Source organism: Bufo gargarizans, chromosome 1 (genome assembly GCF_014858855.1).
Source record: "Bufo gargarizans isolate SCDJY-AF-19 chromosome 1, ASM1485885v1, whole genome shotgun sequence".
NCBI lineage: Eukaryota > Metazoa > Chordata > Amphibia > Anura > Bufonidae > Bufo > Bufo gargarizans.
In genome coordinates, this window is record NC_058080.1 from 226,170,090 (window position 1) to 226,191,429 (window position 21,340).

The following is a 21,340-nucleotide window of genomic DNA, read 5'->3' on the forward strand; positions in this document are numbered from 1 at the left end:
CTAATGCTTACTGTGCATTGGTAGCCTAAAGCACCTCCTACTTGTCCAGCCCTGCAGTGTAGGCCACTCCAAAAACAGAACTGGACAAGTAGGAAGCGTTTTAGGCTACCAATGCACAGTAAGCATTAGCTAGTCCGAGAAGCAGTGCAACTGTCTTGGAAACTTTAAAAAAAAAAAGAAAATGATAAATAATTCACCAGATAAGTATTCTGTTAGTTTCCCAGAATTTTTTTCTTGCAATGGAGGGTCACTTTAAGTACATAATCGGGCATGCCAGTAATACACAAAGTCAAATCGAACACTGAAAAGTTTATAGTATTCAGAGAAATAAAAGGGTTTAATAACATTTCCAATAAATCAAGGGTCTAAAACTTTTAATGCTGGTCTCTAAAATAGATATCACTTGCATAAGTATAAAACACATGGTCAAGCAAAATATGTTTAATTAGTACATCAGTCATAAATAAGTCCACAGAATTATTGTAAACTTTTTTTTTTTATCTGGGATAAATGTATTTGTAGAAGGGCTCTACATTCATCAATGTGTCACACTTCAGCAAGTCATTTTCTTAGTTACATTTTTACATTTTACAAATTCTTTTCTATATACATGATACAGCTTCGTTCTATAGAGATATATGCCAAGTCTTATGTTCCCAGTCAAGGATGCCAAAAGATCATATAAGTTTCTTAAATTGTAGTAAACACTAACACTGGTCTTTGGCGTCTGTTCATATCCGGAAAAATAGATTTAGAGAAAAACAGTTGCCAAATGTAAATGTATAAGTCATTCATCACATAAAATAAAAAACACTGCACCAAAATGCCACACAACCCAACACACAAAACTCTGCCTAAAACAGAGACCGTGATGCCAATTCACAACAGCCTGGAAACCGTTAAAAAAAAAAGAAAAAAAAAAAAGAAAGAAAAAGGTGTGGCCTATTTATAAGAAACAGAATTAATATACACCAAAGGCCGGGACGCTCGGTATTAAGTGGAGCTACTTTTTCAAGATAAAGGCTGCTTTGCATATCCTTATCACTTGCATATTTGTTGCTGAATGTGAAGTAAAAATTCATAGTATGAGAATGCAGCCTCTGAACGGTCTTCAATTAAATGTTGAAAGAATTCAGTCTTCCCAGCACTGTCGTCCCTGGAATCACAAAGATGAATTATTACTATAGAGCAGAACAAGGCAAGTATTAAATCCCTTTCTAAAATCTTTTAGAAGTCATTTTATTAAAATAAACGTTACTGTAGTGAAGACAACAATTCACAGAAAACCCACAAAGTAAAGTTAGAAAACACAAACCAATTTAGAAAGTTAGAAAACACAAACAAAATCTATGAACTGCATTTCTGATAATAGGATTATAATGGACTTGAGGATGTGTCAAAATAAAAAGTGCATACAGTAGCTTTCAATTTTGGTTTGTATACTTGGCTTTTTTTTGAAAAACACAAAAAAAAACAACGCACACTTGAGTACTTACTTCAACACATATAAAACAGAGTTTAATGGACTGTCCTGCTTAAGCCATGAAATAAAATTGTGTGTTCTTTCTGATGCCACATTGTCCAACTCCAGAAGCTGGGTCTACAAAAGAAAACCTTAAATCAGTGAAATAATTCATGTATACAAGATGTAAAAAGCTGTGAAACAAAGTAAAAAAAATCTGCACTAGGCCTTAGTCACACATCCGTTTTTTTTTGGTCAGCGATTTCCATCATTGATTGTGAACCAAAGCCAGGATTGGAGGCTACACAGATTAGGTTTGAACCTGTTCTTTGTTTAGAACTGCACCTGGCAATGACCAAACACTGACTGTGTGAACAAGGCCTAAATGGCATCAAGTCCTGAATACCCAGTGTGTTTGCTGCAGCCAATCACTGGCAAGGAGGAGAGTCTGAGCTGTCATAACTGCAGCGCCAGTGGCATAATACGACCAGATTCCACTCTGTGCTCAACACTCGGGCACAGCTCTAATGAAGTGCAGTGCACGAATATAGAGAAAACGGTGCAGCTGTTCAACCACAACTGCACAGTGCGCGCTGATGCTGCCTGGCACCAATGTGTATGATTTCATTACAAATTTTTATGTGAAATTGGAGAAAATGGAGTCCTTTATCTCCAGCCCATAGAATCATTAGCAGCTTTTATTGTAGAAGTTTGTATACATGTAGCGCTGTCAGGCAACCCACTTGGGGAGGGGAATCAGGACTCACAGCTTCTCTTCCATGACTACCAGAAGCAACTAAACATCTTTTTGCATGAAAATACTAAATTAAACAATAGAAAACGAACTTGACCTATGAAAGTAATGTCACTGATGTAGGAAGAGGCCCCGGCCTCTTCAAACAGCTGATCGGCAGGGGGGCTGGGAGTCTGACAGGACATCAATATTTTGAACTCCCGTAAAACCCCTTTATGTGAAAGTGAACAAAGCAACATATAGCACTATTATAATTCTAGATGACCAACTTGAATTTACACAAACGAGAAAATACATTGCTCCCATTCATTTCTATGGGGCAGACTGCAATAGCAGAGCCAGCGCTTGTCTTTTTTCGGTGGCCCCCCTATAGAAATGAATGAAGGGCAGCTGCGCAGTGCACCCTCAGTTCATTTCCCCGCTCCGTTATCATTGTATCAGACAATGGGGGCATATCGCTATGTCTGAGATGGGAAAACCCCTTTAAGGCCCAGTTGTCTAAAGCAACATTTATTGGTGGGTGAAGCATTAAAAATACAACCAAGAAAAAAAAAAAAAAAAATCTATGTATAGTTGTAGTTACCATTTTTTGGGGCACAGATGCATAGTTAGGGAATCCTAGGACATCCTTCAAAAAATTGGTATCACAGTTTCTTCCAACCCAGAGGTAAAGTGACTGTAACAAAAAAAATAGCATTCAGATTTATAGTTCACGGTTGCTCAGTGTAAAACAAAAAAAAAAAAAAAAAAAAAAGACAAAACACAGTATAAAGTATATGTCTGACACTATAAGAACATTAGGCTGCAATACATGTTCCAGCTATCTGAATAACCTCAATCTACAAGAACGTCTCATTTGTCAAATGTATATGCCTACAGCATTTGCAGTTACCAAGCACTGACAGCAGTGAACAGTACTGCTTAGAAATGCATAGTTAAGAAAAACACAGCAGCAATGCCCTGAATTTACATTTTATTAATTGTCTGGGTACGATTGCCTTTTTCATCAATATCTTTCCAAGGGCATTTCCGTATTCTTCAGACTATGAGGTGCACCTTACTATAAGATGCCTCTGGGTTTAGGCCACAGAAAATTAGAAATACATTTTTTCTACTTATTAATTGTGGTTTATAAAAGTAGAGGCGGTCAAGGCCATTAAACTTTGGAGTCTAGCATAGAGGGGGTTAATAGTTTTGGTCAGCTCCTGTGTGATCTGTTGACCATTGTAACAAACAGCAATGGTGCATGTAGTCACCTCATTTAATGTACCTACCAAGTACAGGTGTCTCCTGGCCTAGCTCTGCAGTGCTTGTTCCTTTCATGTTTGTTCTGCTATATTTATTTATTAATTTTTTTTAAGTATGTTAGGTTCGTTTTTTTTTTTTTTTTGTTTTTTTTTACTGTCCACGATCACGACATAAAAATACAAGCGCACATAGCACTACGGTACGCACATTATACACACACACACACACACACACAGCAATGTGGGATGCACATTATACACACACAGCTCTACAGCGCACACATAAGCGTTTTCAATTCCGCTATTGAGATCTGTCATAGGATCTCAATAGCGGAAGAAAACGCTTTCGTTTTGTCCCTATTCATTGTCAATGGGGACAAAAGTGAACGAAACGGAATGCAATAAAATGCATTCCTTTCCGTTTGGTTGTGTTTTTCTGTCCGCGATGTGGTGCGGAGCAAGACGGATCCATTTTCTCTGACACAATCTGGCACAATAGAAAACGGATCCGTCCCCCATCGACTTTCAATGGTGTTCAAGACAGATCTGTCATGGCTATAGAGGACATAATAGAACCGGATCTGTTCATGACGGATGCATGCGATTTTATTATTGTAACGGAAGCTTTTTTGCAGATCCATGACGGATCCGCAAAAAACACTAATGTGAAAGTAGCCTTATACATACACACAAACACTGAAGATAAGCACACAGCTCTGCTACAAACACAACTTACATAAATACACACACACACAGCCCTGCTGCACACACAGGTCTCACACACAGGGGGGGAAAAACACATATTTCTGTGTACTTACAACCACTGGTCTGGCTTCTCCCGCGCGTGACATCAAAGGTCCTCAAGCTGCAGTTAGTTGGAGCTTTCAATCTCCTTTCTTGCAGCTTGAGGACCTCCAGGATGGAAAGGGCTGTGTTTCTCAGTCTAGCCCGAGATGTGCAAATGACATATTTTCCTAATACAATAGGCTTGTGCATAATATACCAGATTTATAGGCAGAGAACATCCACTCACGGTAGGCATAGTTGTGGCATACTGTTAGTTGCTGCATGTCATGTGTAGGTTTTTAGGTTTAAGCCTTTTTATCATGGTAACAACTTAATCTTTAGAGGCAGCAGATTTTGGCCGTCATTTACGCCAGAAAACCGAGGAAGGCGTAAAATCGATATTTGCACACAAAAATTCTGCACAAATGGCATTTGAAAAGATGCAAAAAGTGTGCGACTTTTAAGCCATTTTTCTGGAATATAGGGATGATAAATCTCTTCCTATGTCTCATTCGCCACATATTACAGCAAATACACGTACTACACCTGCATGAAATGTTTTATAAGTAAGAGCCCTTCTTTGAGGGAAAGGATCTGATCAATGATCAGGAATGAATGTTTGTATGAATGCTTGTTCACGATAACTGGCCCTTGCAAATGTGCCCGTCGTCAGCCGACAAATGAGCAAATGTATCTTTCATGTACCACCAAGGCAGCACATCACCCTGTGTACACAGAAATGTAATGCCGACACAAAAACTGTATGGGGGGCCAACAATCATAGTAACAATCCTTCATCCCCATACGGCAGCAAATGTTACTAGAATGAGTGGGAACGAACGCTCTCTTCCTTCCTAATCATTGCCTGCTCTTTCGGAGTGTGTGTGTAAATGGGCTCTAACACAAAGGAAGTGAGAACATACTGAAGCAGCATCCATGAGAAAAGCGCCATCCCGCTCAAGTTTCTCGGCAGATAATTGCTGAAGACGTGGCTGCGGAACAACCAAGTCATTAACCAGAATCGCCCCCTGTGAAACAAAGCATAAAATACTAAATTATTATCCCAACTTCTTTAATTTTCTGGCTCAAAGAAATAATAATCTGAAGTAAAGAAAACATAACAAATCACAATCCCCAGACTATGACTAAGTGTATAAAAAAAAAATGGAAAGCAATAACATTTGTAGCATATTAGATCCAGCAATCTGTATGCAAAAGGATACCATTTGTAGACGAATCCCGATCTGTCTCACAAATGCATTGCAATACCGAATCAGTCTCTCCGGTTGTCATCCGGAAAAACGGATCTGGTATTTAACTTTTTCACATTTTTAAAGGTCTGTGCATGCGCAGACCGCAAAACCGGATCTGTTTTTCTGGAACACTTGGGGCCGGATCAGGCATTAATGCATTTCAATAAAAATAATGCCGGATCCGCCAATCCGGCAATGTTCCGGAATTTTGGACGGAGAAAATAACACAACATGCTGCAGGATTTTCTCCGTCCAAAAACCATACAGTGACTGAACTGAAGAAATCCTGAAGCATACTGAACGGATTGCTCTCCATTCAGAATGCATTAGGATAAAACTGATCAGTTTTTTCCGGTATTGAGCCCCTAAAACGGAACTCAATACCGGAAAAGTTTAACCCAAGTGTGAAAGTACCCTAAGGCTAGTTTCACACTAGCACTAAAACGTTCCAGCAGGCTGTTTCGGGCAGAGGAACAGCCTGCTGGAGGTTACAGCATCTGGCATTGCCGGAAACAGCTGGAGCCAGGCCCCATAGACTATAATGGGACCTGGCGGTGATCCGGCCTGTGTGCCAAGATTCAGCCAAATACTGCTGCAAGAAGTGATTTTTGTCCTGCTGAATCCCAGCACTAATGCCGGATCCCAGCCAGGTCCCATTATGCTGGATACGATGAACTCAGTCAGTGTGTTCCTCTGCCGGAACATCTTGTGTGAAGCTAGCCTACAGTGACCAAAAGCATATAAAGTATATAACTAATGCAAAGTTGCCCGTAATGACCAACCAGGTCACAGATTTCTTTAAAAAAAAACAATACAATATAATAGTGAAATATAATTGCTATGGAGAAACCTCAATTTGCATTAGTGTTTCTACACAGGACTAATCTAATAAAGCCAAAGGACTACAAAGCACACTTCTAGCTGGAATGACACAAGAGTAATTACATGTCAGTCTAGAATCGCATAGCCCAAAGCAAGACCTCAAATTGCCTCATATTTCAAGTAGATGCTTTCCTACCTCATCAGTAAGCCTGTCTATTCGGTAGAGGCTTGGGTGAATAATTTTCATCAGATGAAGCAACGGCAGAGATTTTATCTGGCACATTGCAAAAACACGATCGTCCAGACGTGTGCAGGTGCCAGTCCTGAAGGCTTTCTGAGGAGACGGTACAAATGAAATTATTCTTTGCAATTGCCATCAAGCACATTAACAACATGTCACAGATGACTCAGGCAATCGGTGCTTTACAGTTACTGAATTCCATTATCTGTACCGATTTGCTTAATGGAACACCACAGCGAAGTCTAGCGGAACAGCTGAATGTTAGTATTAAAGGCGTTCTCTGGGAAGAAGTCAAAATGGCCGCAAGCAGTCGGTCTTAAAGATTGTGTGTAGGACTGGTTGTCACCACTTGCAGGGCTGACTAGGGGAATGAGGAGGCAAGGACAATAGATGGTAATGATGTGATCTGCCTATGATATGCCATCATGGCTGAGCAGCCTGCCAGGAAGACTCACCAATGTAAAGTATATGCAAGTGTCAGAGCGGAATGTGTAGTGGAGCCCTGCCCCTCACCCCCTTAGGTAGCTCTGCAAGTGGAGGCAACCAGTCCCACTCACATTGAAGGACACGTTGTGTGTGGTCATTTAAAATAACTCCTGGAGAACCCCTTTGAATTCAGAGTAAGGCCTCATTCAGACAAACGTATGGCCTTGTGTTGCAGACCACAAACAACGAGTCCGCAATACACGGGCACTGGCAGCATGAACTCCGTATTGCAATTTGGACCCATTGATTTGAATGGGTCTACGATCCGCAACCTACAGCAAAAAAACAAAAACAAAACAACAACATGTCCTATCTTTTGCAGTGCAGAGGCATGCAGCGAGTGTTTTCGATCCGTGCCTCCACTCCGCAAAAGACAGGACATGATGCGGATCGCAGACCCATTCAAGTTAATGGGTCCACATCACAATACGGAGTTCGGTGCCCATGTATTGTGGACCCACTGTTTGCGGACTGCGACACGGCACAGAGGCCATAAAAACAGAACATACTTAATGCATAGTTTACAAAGTTCCTAGCAAATTGTATAGCAGCAGATATACATCAAGGTTTTACACAGTGTGGATGGGGGATAAAGCCTTTTTTCCTCCTCCTACCCACAAACATGTGTCTGGCTGGAAGACAACTGGCTGCAGAATGCGCCTTTCTGTCTGCAACGGGAGAACAGCCATGCCGAGCCCCAGCCTCCGCATCCAGAAATGGAAGTGATCAGGAGGAAATTTGTATTTTTCTTTTAATTAATTAAGAAAAAAAAAAAAAAAGTAAGAAAATACTGAAAACCCTTAAGACTAAAAAGCAGTTTATCTCCATTTACTTTTATCATTCATCGCTAGGTTTACTATTGATTTAAGAATATTAGAAGCTGCCTCAGATTTTCTTGACCATTTAAAAGCAAAGAATGTGTCTATGCCTGTTTAAATTATTTTAATTTAGAGTTCCAATCCCAAAACGCACAAAAAAAGCAATCTAGGATCCTGTATAATCGTAGGCTAGTGCTCTTTAACATTACTAAGCCCAGTAACATTTACCTCGATTACATTAAAGGACCCCCAAGGATACGATCCTACTTTGTGCTGCACATATTAAAGAGGACCTTTCATGGTTTTGTATTAATTGAGAAAAATACCTTTACTTGGGGGGTACCCCCTACTGATGCTGCCACCCTGCCTGATTTTTTTTAAAATATCGCTCCTGTGCCCCGCTGTGCCCCCCGTAGTTTTCCTGCTCAGTATGCCAATACTATTAGCATACTGAGCAGGAAAATGGTGTGGACGGAGGGGGCTGGGGGGCACAGCGGGGAGCAAGAGTGATATTTAAAAAAATAATAAAAATAATAATAATTAAAAAAAAATATTAAAAAATAAAAAAATAATCAGGCAGGGTGGCCGCATCAGCCCCCAAGTAAAAGTATTTATCGCAATTAATATAAAACCATGAAATGTCCTCATTAAATGTATAGGATGAGGACAATACAAGTAGTTCCAGAGAATGGCATGCTCCCCCTAAAGTACAAATACCACAGGTTGAGAACCTGGCGTCTATACTGCGCCGTCCAGAAGGCATTACCTCAGCTATGCCATCGTCCGTTTGGGAGTACTAAACTTTCTCCTTGCGTCAACACATTAAGGTAGGTTTACCAGAGCAGTTTGTCAGTTGTCATAATTGCATTGAAAAAAAAACCTCAAGTGTGGTATGCGACTCTGTGGCGTAAAAAAAATTGCTAATTACGCTGCAGATATTGAATGCGCCATAATTTGTGACCTTTCACTGTTCTCGCTATTTCTGGGTAAGCCTTAGCGGGATGGGTTAGTAGTTCAAATATACACCAGCATCTGCTGTCAGATGTGCCAAATTTATTAAGAGGCGTTTTGTGCATTTTACACCATCGGACCTTATACTAAGGCCTCATGCACACGACAGTTTATTTTCACGGTCCGCAAAACGTGGTTCCGTTGTACCGTGATCCGTGCCCGTTTTTTCTTCCGTGGGTCTGCCGTGATTTTTGGAGGATCAACGGACATGAAAAATGAAAAAAAAAACTAAGTCAAGAGTTTGCCATTGAAATGATAGGAAAAAACGGACACGGATCACGGACACGGACGCGGCTGCCAAACGGTGCAGTTTCCGATTTTTCCACGGACCCATTGAAAGTCAATGGGACCGCAGAAAAACACGTTAAACGGGACAACGGCCACGGATGCACACAACGGTCGTGTGCATGAGGCCTAAGACTGCCATATGACATACCAGTCTTAGTATATATGCCACTATATGTATCAGGTTACCTTCACCAATCCTGAGAACAAAGGGATATGCAGCTAACAGCCCTTCAAGGTTTTCTCTGCACAATGGACTCTAGGTCACTGCACTGCGGCTGGCTGTGTCACCACCATTGTGAAACTAGTATTGTGGTCCCTTTCTACTCGGGAACGGGGGGTGGTCCCAGAGCTTGGATGACATGCACTATGTCATCACTTCATGAGATGGGGAAAAACCCTTTAGGCTACATCCACACGACCGTATGTGTTTTGCGGTCCGCCAAAAAAAAAAAAAAAAGGATGACGTTCCGAATGGCATCCAGTTTTTTTGCGGATCCATTGTAATAATGCCTATCCTCGGCCACAAACTAGAAAAAAAAAATAGGACATGCACTTTTTGCGGGGCAATGGAATGGACATACTGATGCGGACAGCACACGGTGTGCTGTACGCGTTATTTGCGGACTCATTGAAATGAATGGGTCTGCATCCTATCCGCAAAAAAAAGCGTAACGGACACGGAAACAAACAACGTGTGCATGTAGCCTTTGGTTGCGGTTTTTATTTTCAAGCGGCAATTTGGTTGGTTGCTAAAGACAAATACATAATTACTGATAAATTTCACCCATTATGTTGTGGTTTTTGACAGCATTGTAGTTCACCTTCACCACATGGGTTTCATATGTAAACCTGCGTTAGATACTTCCTAGCTAAAAATCACTTTAAAAAAAGTACACCTTTATCCTTTTAGGCCTCATGCACACGGCCATAAATGTTTTGTGGTCTGCAAAACTCTGATTCGTAAAACACGGATCTCACAAAAGGAAAAGTGCGGATTGGATGCGGACCAAAACATATGGTTGTGTGCATGAGGGCCTTAGGCTACTTTCACACTCGCGTTTGGTGCAGATCAGTCATGGATCTGCACAAACGCTTCCGTTCAGATAATACAACCGCTTACATCCATTCTGAACGGATGAGTTTGTATTATCTGTAACATAAAAAAAAAAAAAACGGATCCGTCTTGAACACCATTGAAAGTCAATGGGGGACAGATCAATTTTCTTTTGTGCCATGTTGTGTCACTGAAAACTGATCTGTCCTGGCACACAATGTAAGTCAATGGAGACAGATCCGTTTTCACTGACACAATATGGCACAGTAGAAAACGGATCCGTCCCCCATTGACTTTCAATGGTGTTCAAGACAGATCTGCATCGTCAGGCGGACACCAAAACGCTGCAAGCAGCGTTTTGGTGTCCGCTCCAGAGCAGAATGGAGGCGGAACAGAGCCAAACTGATGCATTCTGAGTGGATCCTTTTCCGTTCAGAATGCATTAGTTTAAAACTGATCCGTTTTGGACCGCTTGTGAGAGCCCTGAAATGTATCTCACAAACGGAAAGACAAAACGCCAGTGTGAAAGTAGCCTTAGGCCTCATGCACACAACAGTTGTTTTTCTCGGCCTCCGTTCTGTTTTGTTTTTTTTTGCGGAAAGGATGGGGACCCATTCATTTCAATGGGTCAGCAAAAAAATGCTGATAGTTCATCCGTTTGTGTTCCGCGTCTGTTGTCAGTGTTCCCCTTCAGCAAAAAAAAAAATAGTGCATGTCCTACTTTTTTCACATTTGCGGACAAGGATAGGTATTTATTACAGGGATCCTAGGGATCCTCCAAAAAAAAAAAAAAAAAAGAAAAAGGATGCCGCATCAGTTTTTTGGGCTGGACACACAATTTGCAGACGCAAAAAACAACTGTAGTGTGCATGTAGCCTTAGCCTGAGTGGCCATCCATAAAAAGACTGCAAAAATGAATTTCCTCACCTGCTTCAGAAGAGCCAAAATATATAGAGGGAAAAGCTTGAGAGCGCTGGGTGCAATGAGAGTGGATTGCTGTAGATTTGAAAGTGTTGACCTGTAGGAGGACAGGGAATCCACCACTGCGTTCACCAAGGCATCTCTCGCATCAGAAAGACTGGAAGTAATTGATCGGTCTACAGCTGCAAAACACAAATTACCAAACCCATGAAGCAATACAAGACAGGCCCTGTGCAGTGTGAACAGTGTTCAAGCACAGTACACAGCAGAGCCATGCCCACAGCGGCTGTACAAAGCTGGCACATGGAGTCTCCGGGAGTTGGTACTATGGAGCTATAGGCACTGGCAGCACTAAAGTATGGTGTACCGTAAAGAACTTTATTACATACATGTTATCTCCTATTCTACAACTTTCTAGTATACTTGTTTTATACGCCAGTCTGGACCTACTTTGCACTAGAGTAAGATGTGTCCAATTTATTAAAAGGCGCATCTCTGGCCCTCAGTGCACCAGAAAGTCTAATCTATGCCAGCCACCAGTTTCTTATGAATTCTAGGTTGTGGAGGCCACGTCCCTTCCCCTTGGCCACTTTTCAGAAAGGTGGCGTCAAACCCCAAAAGGTTGGATGGTGCTTGTGCAAAAGCTGCGAGTTGTGGATGCCACTTTTCTGGCACATGAGGGGCTGATAAATTCCCCCCCTTTGCATTTCAATAACTCATCAACTTCGAGATATTTGCTGTCAGTGAAAAAGAAAACTCGTTTACCATTCAAAGGCATAGACCTAGTCCTGCAATCCGCTGAGACGTGGGCACAGATTTACCTGGTCCGGTGAAGAGCCTGGACCGATTCTCTGGTAGTTTGCTTCAATGTACCAGTCTGCAGTCCAGGCTGTAAAGTTCACAGAGCATTGTCTACTCTGGGTACAACCCTCAGCCGAGGTATGTACAGGGTGTGAATGTAAACAGGAGTGTGTTCATTCACTGACAGCAAACAGAATATCTCCAAAAACAAAAAATACATTAGAAAGCTGCAGAACTTTTCATTTATACATCAAAATAACCACACTATAAAACCCTCATTAAAGAAGTCGGTGCTGACTATTCTAAGTTCTAGCCATGAAAACAGTGTGTACAAGGCTCCAGAGACTAATATACTCAACACAGTGCGGTCTCTATATTATAACCTCTATCGCAGCCACTAACACCAAGTCACAGGTTAAATTGTGGAGTAAAAAGTACATTTTTATTACTTCCTTATATAGCGTTGACATATTCCGCAGCGCTTTAACGGACATTTGCATCACTTGCTGTCCTGAGTGGGGCTCACAATGTAAGATCCCCATCAGTATGTCTTTAGAGTGTGGGAGGAAACCATTGCAAACACAGGGAGAATACACAAACTCCATGCAGAAGATATTTCTTTTATTGAACTATATGAACTTGGTAACAATTACCAATATAACCAATAAAACCAGGGCGTAGATTTTACCAGCAGTCATTATTAGGCTACTTTCACATTAGCGTTTTTCTTTTCCGGTATAGAGTTCCGTCACAAGGGCTCTATACCGGAAAATAACTGATCAGGCATATCCCCATGCATTCTGAATGGAGAGTAATCCGTTCAGGATGCATCAGGATGTCTTCAGTTCAGTCTTTTTGACTGATCAGGCAAAATAGAAAACCGTAGCATGCTACAGTTTTATCTCCTGCAAAAAAAATGGTAGACTTGCCAGAATGCCGCCATTTTTTTTCCATAGGAATGTATTAGTGCCGGATCCGGCATTCAAAATACCGGATCCGTTTTGCCTGATGACACCGGAAAAACGGATCCGGTATTGCAATGCATTTTTCTGACTGATCAGGCATTTTTCAGACTGATCAGTCTGAAAAATGCCTGATCAGTCAGAAAAAATGACATGCGTTTGCATGCAGTTCAGGCAACGGAACTGCCTGCCGGAATCAAACAACGCAAGTGTGAAAGTACCCTTAACTAGCTATTCATAGAAATCCATTATGTCATTTTAATGGCTACGAAGTATGTGGCATCTTAAATGACATAATGGAGATCATACTGTGAATTGACTTTTAAAATTCATTATTTCACTCCCCAAGCAAGTGCTAGCTTTGTCGCAAAAACTCTGCAGAAGTAGAGTGTGTTTGGGAGACATAATGGCCCATCTCGCCACCATTTCTGAGGCTAATTTTGTCAAAATAAGCACAGAATGAGGTAATAACTGCAATGCATAGATAATAATTATGTATATATGCAATTTCTATTATAAATGACTCCTTATTATTATGAAGACGACAATCTTACCCATGTTTGCCAACAGGCAAGTAATAGCCTGAACATCTGCTCCTGCGAACACATCAGGTAGTGAATTTACCACAGGCAAGCACAAGGTGTGCACACGTATCCTCCGCTGACCTGTTGGAAATGAACACGTTGAGTTTGTTGTACGTTCAAAGACTCATTTTTCACTTTTTTAGGCAGAGAACCCGTCGCTAGGGATGAGCGAACTCGAACTGTATAGTTCGGGTTCGTACCGAATTTTGGGGTGTCCGTGACACGGACCCGAACCCGGACATTTTCGTAAAAGTCCGGGTTCGGGTTCGGTGTTCGTCGCTTTCTTCGCGCTTTTGTGACGCTTTCTTGGCGCTTTTTGAAAGGCTGCAAAGCAGCCAATCAACAAGCGTCATACTACTTGCCCCAAGAGGCCATCACAGCCATGCCTACTATTGGCATGGCTGTGATTGGCCAGAGCACCATGTGACCCAGCCTCTATTTAAGCTGGAGTCACATAGCGCCGCCCGTCACTCTGCTCTGATTAGCGTAGGGAGAGGTTGCGGCTGCGACAGTAGGGCGAGATTAGGCAGATTAACTCCTCCAAAGGACTTGATTAACTGATCGATCTGCAGCTGTGGATCATTGAGCTGCTGATCCTCAATTGCTCACTGTTTTTAGGCTGCACAGACCGTTTGTCAGTCTCATTTTTCTGGGGTGATCGGCGGCCATTTTGTGTCTTGTGGTGCGCCAGCACAAGCTGCGACCAAGTGCATTTAACCCTCAATGGTGTGGTTGTTTTTTGGCTAAAGCCTACATCAGGGTGAAGCTGTCACACCAAGTGCATTTAACCAGCAATAGTCTGTTCATTTTTTGGCCATATACAAAATCAGGGGCAAGCTGCGCCTGTCACCAAGTGCATTTAACCCTCAATGGTGTGGTTGTTTTTTGGCTAAAGCCTACATCAGGGTGAAGCTGTCACACCAAGTGCATTTAACCAGCAATAGTCTGTTCATTTTTTGGCCATATACAAAATCAGGGGCAAGCTGCGCCTGTCACCAAGTGCATTTAACCCTCAATGGTGTGGTTGTTTTTTGGCTAAAGCCTACATCAGGGTGAAGCTGTCACACCAAGTGCATTTAACCAGCAATAGTCTGTTCATTTTTTGGCCATATCCCAGTCTAATTCTGTCACTAAATCCATACCGGTCACCCAGCGCCTAAATACTAGGCCTCAAATTTATATCCAGCTAAATCTGTCCCTAGTGCTGTAGCTGGGCGAGTTATTTAGTGTCCGTTCAAGCACATTTCTTGTTCTGGGTTGAAATACAATTCCCAATTTAGCAATTTCATAATTTAGTGGTTCCTGCTATATCAGAGCTATTTGAAATCTATCCCAAAAAGGGTATATAATATTGAAGGTGCACATTGGGTCATTCAGAATAACTTCACACACACCCGCTACTGTGTATTTCCAAGTCTAATTCTGTCACTAAACCCATACCTGTCACCCAGCGCCTAAATACTAGGCCTCAAATTTAAATCCCTCTAAATCTCTCGTTACCCACCGCTGTACTGTTGTTGCTGGGCAAGATATTTAGTGTCCGTCAAAGCACATTTTTTGTTCTGGGTTGAAGTACAATTCCCAATTTAGCAATTTCATAATTTAGTGGTTTCTGCTATATCAGAGCTATTTGAAATCTATCCCTAAAAGGGTATATAATATTGAAGGTGCACATAGGGTCATTCAGAATAACTTCACACACACGCTTCTGTGCATTTCCAAGTCTAATTCTGTCACTAAATCCATACCGGTGACCCAGCGCCTAAATACTAGGCCTCAAATTTAAATCCCTCTAAATCTCTCGTTACCCACCACTGTACTGTTGTTGCTGGGCAAGATATTTAGTGTCCGTCAAAGCACATTTTTTGTTCTGGGTTGAAGTACAATTCCCAATTTAGCAATTTCATAATTTAGTGGTTTCTGCTATATCAGAGCTATTTGAAATCTATCCCTAAAAGGGTATATAATATTGAAGGTGCACATAGGGTCATTCAGAATAACTTCACACACACGCTTCTGTGCATTTCCAAGTCTAATTCTGTCACTAAATCCATACCGGTGACCCAGCGCCTAAATACTAGGCCTCAAATTTAAATCCCTCTAAATCTCTCGTTACCCACCGCTGTACTGTTGTTGCTGGGCAAGATATTTAGTGTCCGTCAAAGCACATTTTTTGTTCTGGGTTGAAGTACAATTCCCAATTTAGCAATTTCATAATTTAGTGGTTTCTGCTATATCAGAGCTATTTGAAATCTATCCCTAAAAGGGTATATAATATTGAAGGTGCACATAGGGTCATTCAGAATAACTTCACACACACGCTTCTGTGCATTTCCAAGTCTAATTCTGTCACTAAATCCATACCGGTGACCCAGCGCCTAAATACTAGGCCTCAAATTTAAATCCCTCTAAATCTCTCGTTACCCACCGCTGTACTGTTGTTGCTGGGCAAGATATTTAGTGTCCGTCAAAGCACATTTTTTGTTCTGGGTTGAAGTACAATTCCCAATTTAGCAATTTCATAATTTAGTGGTTCCTGCTATATCAGAGCTATTTGAAATCTATCCCAAAAAGGGTATATAATATTGAAGGTGCACATAGGGTCATTCAGAATAACTTCACACACACCCGCTACTGTGTATTTCCAAGTCTAATTCTGTCACTAAACCCATACCTGTCACCCAGCGCCTAAATACTAGGCCTCAAATTTAAATCCCTCTAAATCTCTCGTTACCCACCGCTGTACTGTTGTTGCTGGGCAAGATATTTAGTGTCCGTCAAAGCACATTTTTTGTTCTGGGTTGAAGTACAATTCCCAATTTAGCAATTTCATAATTTAGTGGTTTCTGCTATATCAGAGCTATTTGAAATCTATCCCTAAAAGGGTATATAATATTGAAGGTGCACATAGGGTCATTCAGAATAACTTCACACACACGCTTCTGTGCATTTCCAAGTCTAATTCTGTCACTAAATCCATACCGGTGACCCAGCGCCTAAATACTAGGCCTCAAATTTAAATCCCTCTAAATCTCTCGTTACCCACCGCTGTACTGTTGTTGCTGGGCAAGATATTTAGTGTCCGTCAAAGCACATTTTTTGTTCTGGGTTGAAGTACAATTCCCAATTTAGCAATTTCATAATTTAGTGGTTTCTGCTATATCAGAGCTATTTGAAATCTATCCCTAAAAGGGTATATAATATTGAAGGTGCACATAGGGTCATTCAGAATAACTTCACACACACGCTTCTGTGCATTTCCAAGTCTAATTCTGTCACTAAATCCATACCGGTGACCCAGCGCCTAAATACTAGGCCTCAAATTTAAATCCCTCTAAATCTCTCGTTACCCACCACTGTACTGTTGTTGCTGGGCAAGATATTTAGTGTCCGTCAAAGCACATTTTTTGTTCTGGGTTGAAGTACAATTCCCAATTTAGCAATTTCATAATTTAGTGGTTCCTGCTATATCAGAGCTATTTGAAATCTATCCCAAAAAGGGTATATAATATTGAAGGTGCACATTGGGTCATTCAGAATAACTTCACACACACCCGCTACTGTGTATTTCCAAGTCTAATTCTGTCACTAAACCCATACCTGTCACCCAGCGCCTAAATACTAGGCCTCAAATTTAAATCCCTCTAAATCTCTCGTTACCCACCGCTGTACTGTTGTTGCTGGGCAAGATATTTAGTGTCCGTCAAAGCACATTTTTTGTTCTGGGTTGAAGTACAATTCCCAATTTAGCAATTTCATAATTTAGTGGTTTCTGCTATATCAGAGCTATTTGAAATCTATCCCTAAAAGGGTATATAATATTGAAGGTGCACATAGGGTCATTCAGAATAACTTCACACACACGCTTCTGTGCATTTCCAAGTCTAATTCTGTCACTAAATCCATACCGGTGACCCAGCGCCTAAATACTAGGCCTCAAATTTAAATCCCTCTAAATCTCTCGTTACCCACCGCTGTACTGTTGTTGCTGGGCAAGATATTTAGTGTCCGTCAAAGCACATTTTTTGTTCTGGGTTGAAGTACAATTCCCAATTTAGCAATTTCATAATTTAGTGGTTCCTGCTATATCAGAGCTATTTGAAATCTATCCCAAAAAGGGTATATAATATTGAAGGTGCACATTGGGTCATTCAGAATAACTTCACACACACCCGCTACTGTGTATTTCCAAGTCTAATTCTGTCACTAAACCCATACCTGTCACCCAGCGCCTAAATACTAGGCCTCAAATTTAAATCCCTCTAAATCTCTCGTTACCGCTGTACTGTTGTAGCTGGGAAAGTTATTTAGTGCCCGTCAAAGCACATTTTTTGTTCTGGGTTGAAGTACAATTCCCAATTTAGCAATTTCATAATTTAGTGGTTCCTGCTATATCAGAGCTATTTGAAATCTATCCCAAAAAGGGTATATAATATTCAAGGTGCACATTGGGTCATTCAGAATAACTTCACACACACGCTTCTGTGCATTTCCAAGTCTAATTCTGTCACTAAATCCATACCGGTCACCCAGCGCCTAAATACTAGGCCTCAAATTTATATCCCGCTGAATTTGAATACAATACATTGGGCCAAATAATATATTTGTTGTTGTGGTGAACCATAACAATGAGAAAAACATCTAGTAAGGGACGCGGACGTGGACATGGTCGTGGTGGTGTTAGTGGACCCTCTGGTGCTGGGAGAGGACGTGGCCGTTCTGCCACATCCACACGTCCTAGTGTACCAACTACCTCAGGTCCCAGTAGCCGCCAGAATTTACAGCGATATATGGTGGGGCCCAATGCCGTTCTAAGGATGGTAAGGCCTGAGCAGGTACAGGCATTAGTCAATTGGGTGGCCGACAGTGGATCCAGCACGTTCACATTATCTCCCACCCAGTCTTCTGCAGAAAGCGCACAGATGGCGCCTGAAAACCAACCCCATCAGTCTGTCACATCACCCCCATGCATACCAGGGAAACTGTCTCAGCCTCAAGTTATGCAGCAGTCTCTTATGCTGTTTGAAGACTCCGCTGGCAGGGTTTCCCAAGGGCATCCACCTAGCCCTTCCCCAGCGGTGAAAGACATAGAATGCACTGACGCACAACCACTTATGTTTCCTGATGATGAGGACATGGGAATACCACCTCAGCATGTCTCTGATGATGACGAAACACAGGTGCCAACTGCTGCGTCTTTCTGCAGTGTGCAGACTGAACAGGAGGTCAGGGATCAAGACTGGGTGGAAGACGATGCAGGGGACGATGAGGTCCTAGACCCCACATGGAATGAAGGTCGTGCCACTGACTTTCACAGTTCGGAGGAAGAGGCAGTGGTGAGACCGAGCCAACAGCGTAGCAAAAGAGGGAGCAGTGGGCAAAAGCAGAACACCCGCCGCCAAGAGACTCCGCCTGCTACTGACCGCCGCCATCTGGGACCGAGCACCCCAAAGGCAGCTTCAAGGAGTTCCCTGGCATGGCACTTCTTCAAACAATGTGCTGACGACAAGACCCGAGTGGTTTGCACGCTGTGCCATCAGAGCCTGAAGCGAGGCATTAACGTTCTGAACCTGAGCACAACCTGCATGACCAGGCACCTGCATGCAAAGCATGAACTGCAGTGGAGTAAACACCTTAAAACCAAGGAAGTCACTCAGGCTCCCCCTGCTACCTCTTCTGCTGCTGCCGCCTCGGCCTATTCTGCTGCTGCCGCCTCGGCCTCTTCCTCCGCCTCTGGAGGAACGTTGGCACCTGCCGCCCAGCAAACAGGGGATGTACCACCACCACCACCTCCGTCACCAAGCGTCTCAACCATGTCACACGCCAGCGTTCAGCTCTCCATCTCACAAACATTTGATAGAAAGCGTAAATTCCCACCTAGCCACCCTCGATCCCTGGCCCTGAATGCCAGCATTTCTAAACTACTGGCCTATGAAATGCTGTCATTTAGGCTGGTGGACACAGACAGCTTCAAACAGCTCATGTCGCTTGCTGTCCCACAGTATGTTGTTCCCAGCCGGCACTACTTCTCCAAGAGAGCCGTGCCTTCCCTGCACAACCAAGTATCCGATAAAATCAAGTGTGCACTGCGCAACGCCATCTGTAGCAAGGTCCACCTAACCACAGATACGTGGACCAGTAAGCACGGCCAGGGACGCTATATCTCCCTAACTGCACACTGGGTAAATGTAGTGGCAGCTGGGCCCCAGGCGGAGAGCTGTTTGGCGCACGTCCTGCCGCCGCCAAGGATCGCAGGGCAACATTCTTTGCCTCCTGTTGCCACCTCCTCCTTCTCGGCTTCCTCCTCCTCTTCTTCCACCTGCTCATCCAGTCAGCCACACACCTTCACCACCAACTTCAGCACAGCCCGGGGTAAACGTCAGCAGGCCATTCTGAAACTCATATGTTTGGGGGACAGGCCCCACACCGCACAGGAGTTGTGGCGGGGTATTGAACAACAGACCGACGAGTGGTTGCTGCCGGTGAGCCTCAAGCCCGGCCTGGTGGTGTGTGATAATGGGCGAAATCTCGTTGCAGCTCTGGGACTAGCCAATTTGACGCACATCCCTTGCTTGGCGCATGTGCTGAATTTGGTGGTGCAGAAGTTCATTCACAACTACCCCGACATGTCAGAGCTGCTGCATAAAGTGCGGGCCGTCTGTTCGCGCTTCCGGCGTTCACATCCTGCCGCTGCTCGCCTGTCTGCGCTACAGCGTAACTTCGGCCTTCCCGCTCACCGCCTCATATGCGACGTGCCCACCAGGTGGAACTCCACCTTGCACATGCTGGACAGACTGTGCGAGCAGCAGCAGGCCATAGTGGAGTTTCAGCTGCAGCACGCACGGGTCAGTCGCACTACAGAACAGCACCACTTCACCACCAATGACTGGGCCTCCATGCGAGACCTGTGTGCCCTGTTGCGCTGTTTCGAGTACTCCACCAACATGGCCAGTGGCGATGACACCGTTATCAGCGTTACAATACCACTTCTATGTCTCCTTGAGAAAACACTTAGGGCGATGATGGAACAGGAGGTGGCCCAGGAGGAGGAGGAGGAGGATGAGGAAGAGGGGTCATTTTTAGCACTTTCAGGCCAGTCTCTTCGAAGTGACTCAGAGGGAGGTTTTTTGCAACAGCAGAGGCCAGGTACAAATGTGGCCAGCCAGGGCCCACTACTGGAGGACGAGGAGGACGAGGATGAGGAGGAGGTGGAGGAGGATGAGGATGAAGCATGGTCACAGCGGGGTGGCACCCAACGCAGCTCGGGTCCATCACTGGTGCGTGGCTGGGGGGAAAGGCAGGACGATGACGATACGCCTCCCACAGAGGACAGCTTGTCCTTACCCCTGGGCAGCCTGGCACACATGAGCGACTACATGCTGCAGTGCCTGCGCAACGACAGCAGAGTTGCCCACATTTTAACCTGTGCGGACTACTGGGTTGCCACCCTGCTGGATCCACGCTACAAAGACAATGTGCCCACCTTACTTCCTGCACTGGAGCGTGATAGGAAGATGCGCGAGTACAAGCGCACGTTGGTAGACGCGCTACTGAGAGCATTCCCAAATGTCACAGGGGAACAAGTGGAAGCCCAAGGCCAAGGCAGAGGAGGAGCAAGAGGTCGCCAAGGCAGCTGTGTCACGGCCAGCTCCTCTGAGGGCAGGGTTAGCATGGCAGAGATGTGGAAAACTTTTGTCAACACGCCACAGCTAACTGCACCACCACCTGATACGCAACGTGTTAGCAGGAGGCAACATTTCACTAACATGGTGGAACAGTACGTGTGCACACCCCTCCACGTACTGACTGATGGTTCGGCCCCATTCAACTTCTGGGTCTCTAAATTGTCC

At 43.4% G+C, this 21,340-nt stretch overlaps 1 protein-coding gene across 4 annotated transcripts in view; it reads right to left on the reverse strand.

Moving 5' to 3' along the window:
• Positions 1 to 357: 357 nt before the first annotated feature.
• SEC24B (SEC24 homolog B, COPII coat complex component) overlaps positions 358 to 21,340 on the reverse strand; it is an 80,147-nt gene continuing 59,164 nt past the window's right edge. For all 4 annotated transcript variants that reach the window (XM_044301944.1, XM_044301937.1, XM_044301929.1 and 1 more), the window contains 7 exons: positions 13,461 to 13,571; positions 11,150 to 11,325; positions 6,521 to 6,658; positions 5,173 to 5,277; positions 2,800 to 2,892; positions 1,497 to 1,600; positions 358 to 1,156 (listed from right to left, as the gene is read on the reverse strand). In XM_044301944.1, coding sequence (XP_044157879.1) covers positions 1,042 to 1,156; positions 1,497 to 1,600; positions 2,800 to 2,892; positions 5,173 to 5,277; positions 6,521 to 6,658; positions 11,150 to 11,325; positions 13,461 to 13,571 — 842 coding nt within the window. In that variant the 3' untranslated portion in view covers positions 358 to 1,041. The remainder of the gene's footprint in view (positions 1,157 to 1,496; positions 1,601 to 2,799; positions 2,893 to 5,172; positions 5,278 to 6,520; positions 6,659 to 11,149; positions 11,326 to 13,460; positions 13,572 to 21,340) is intronic.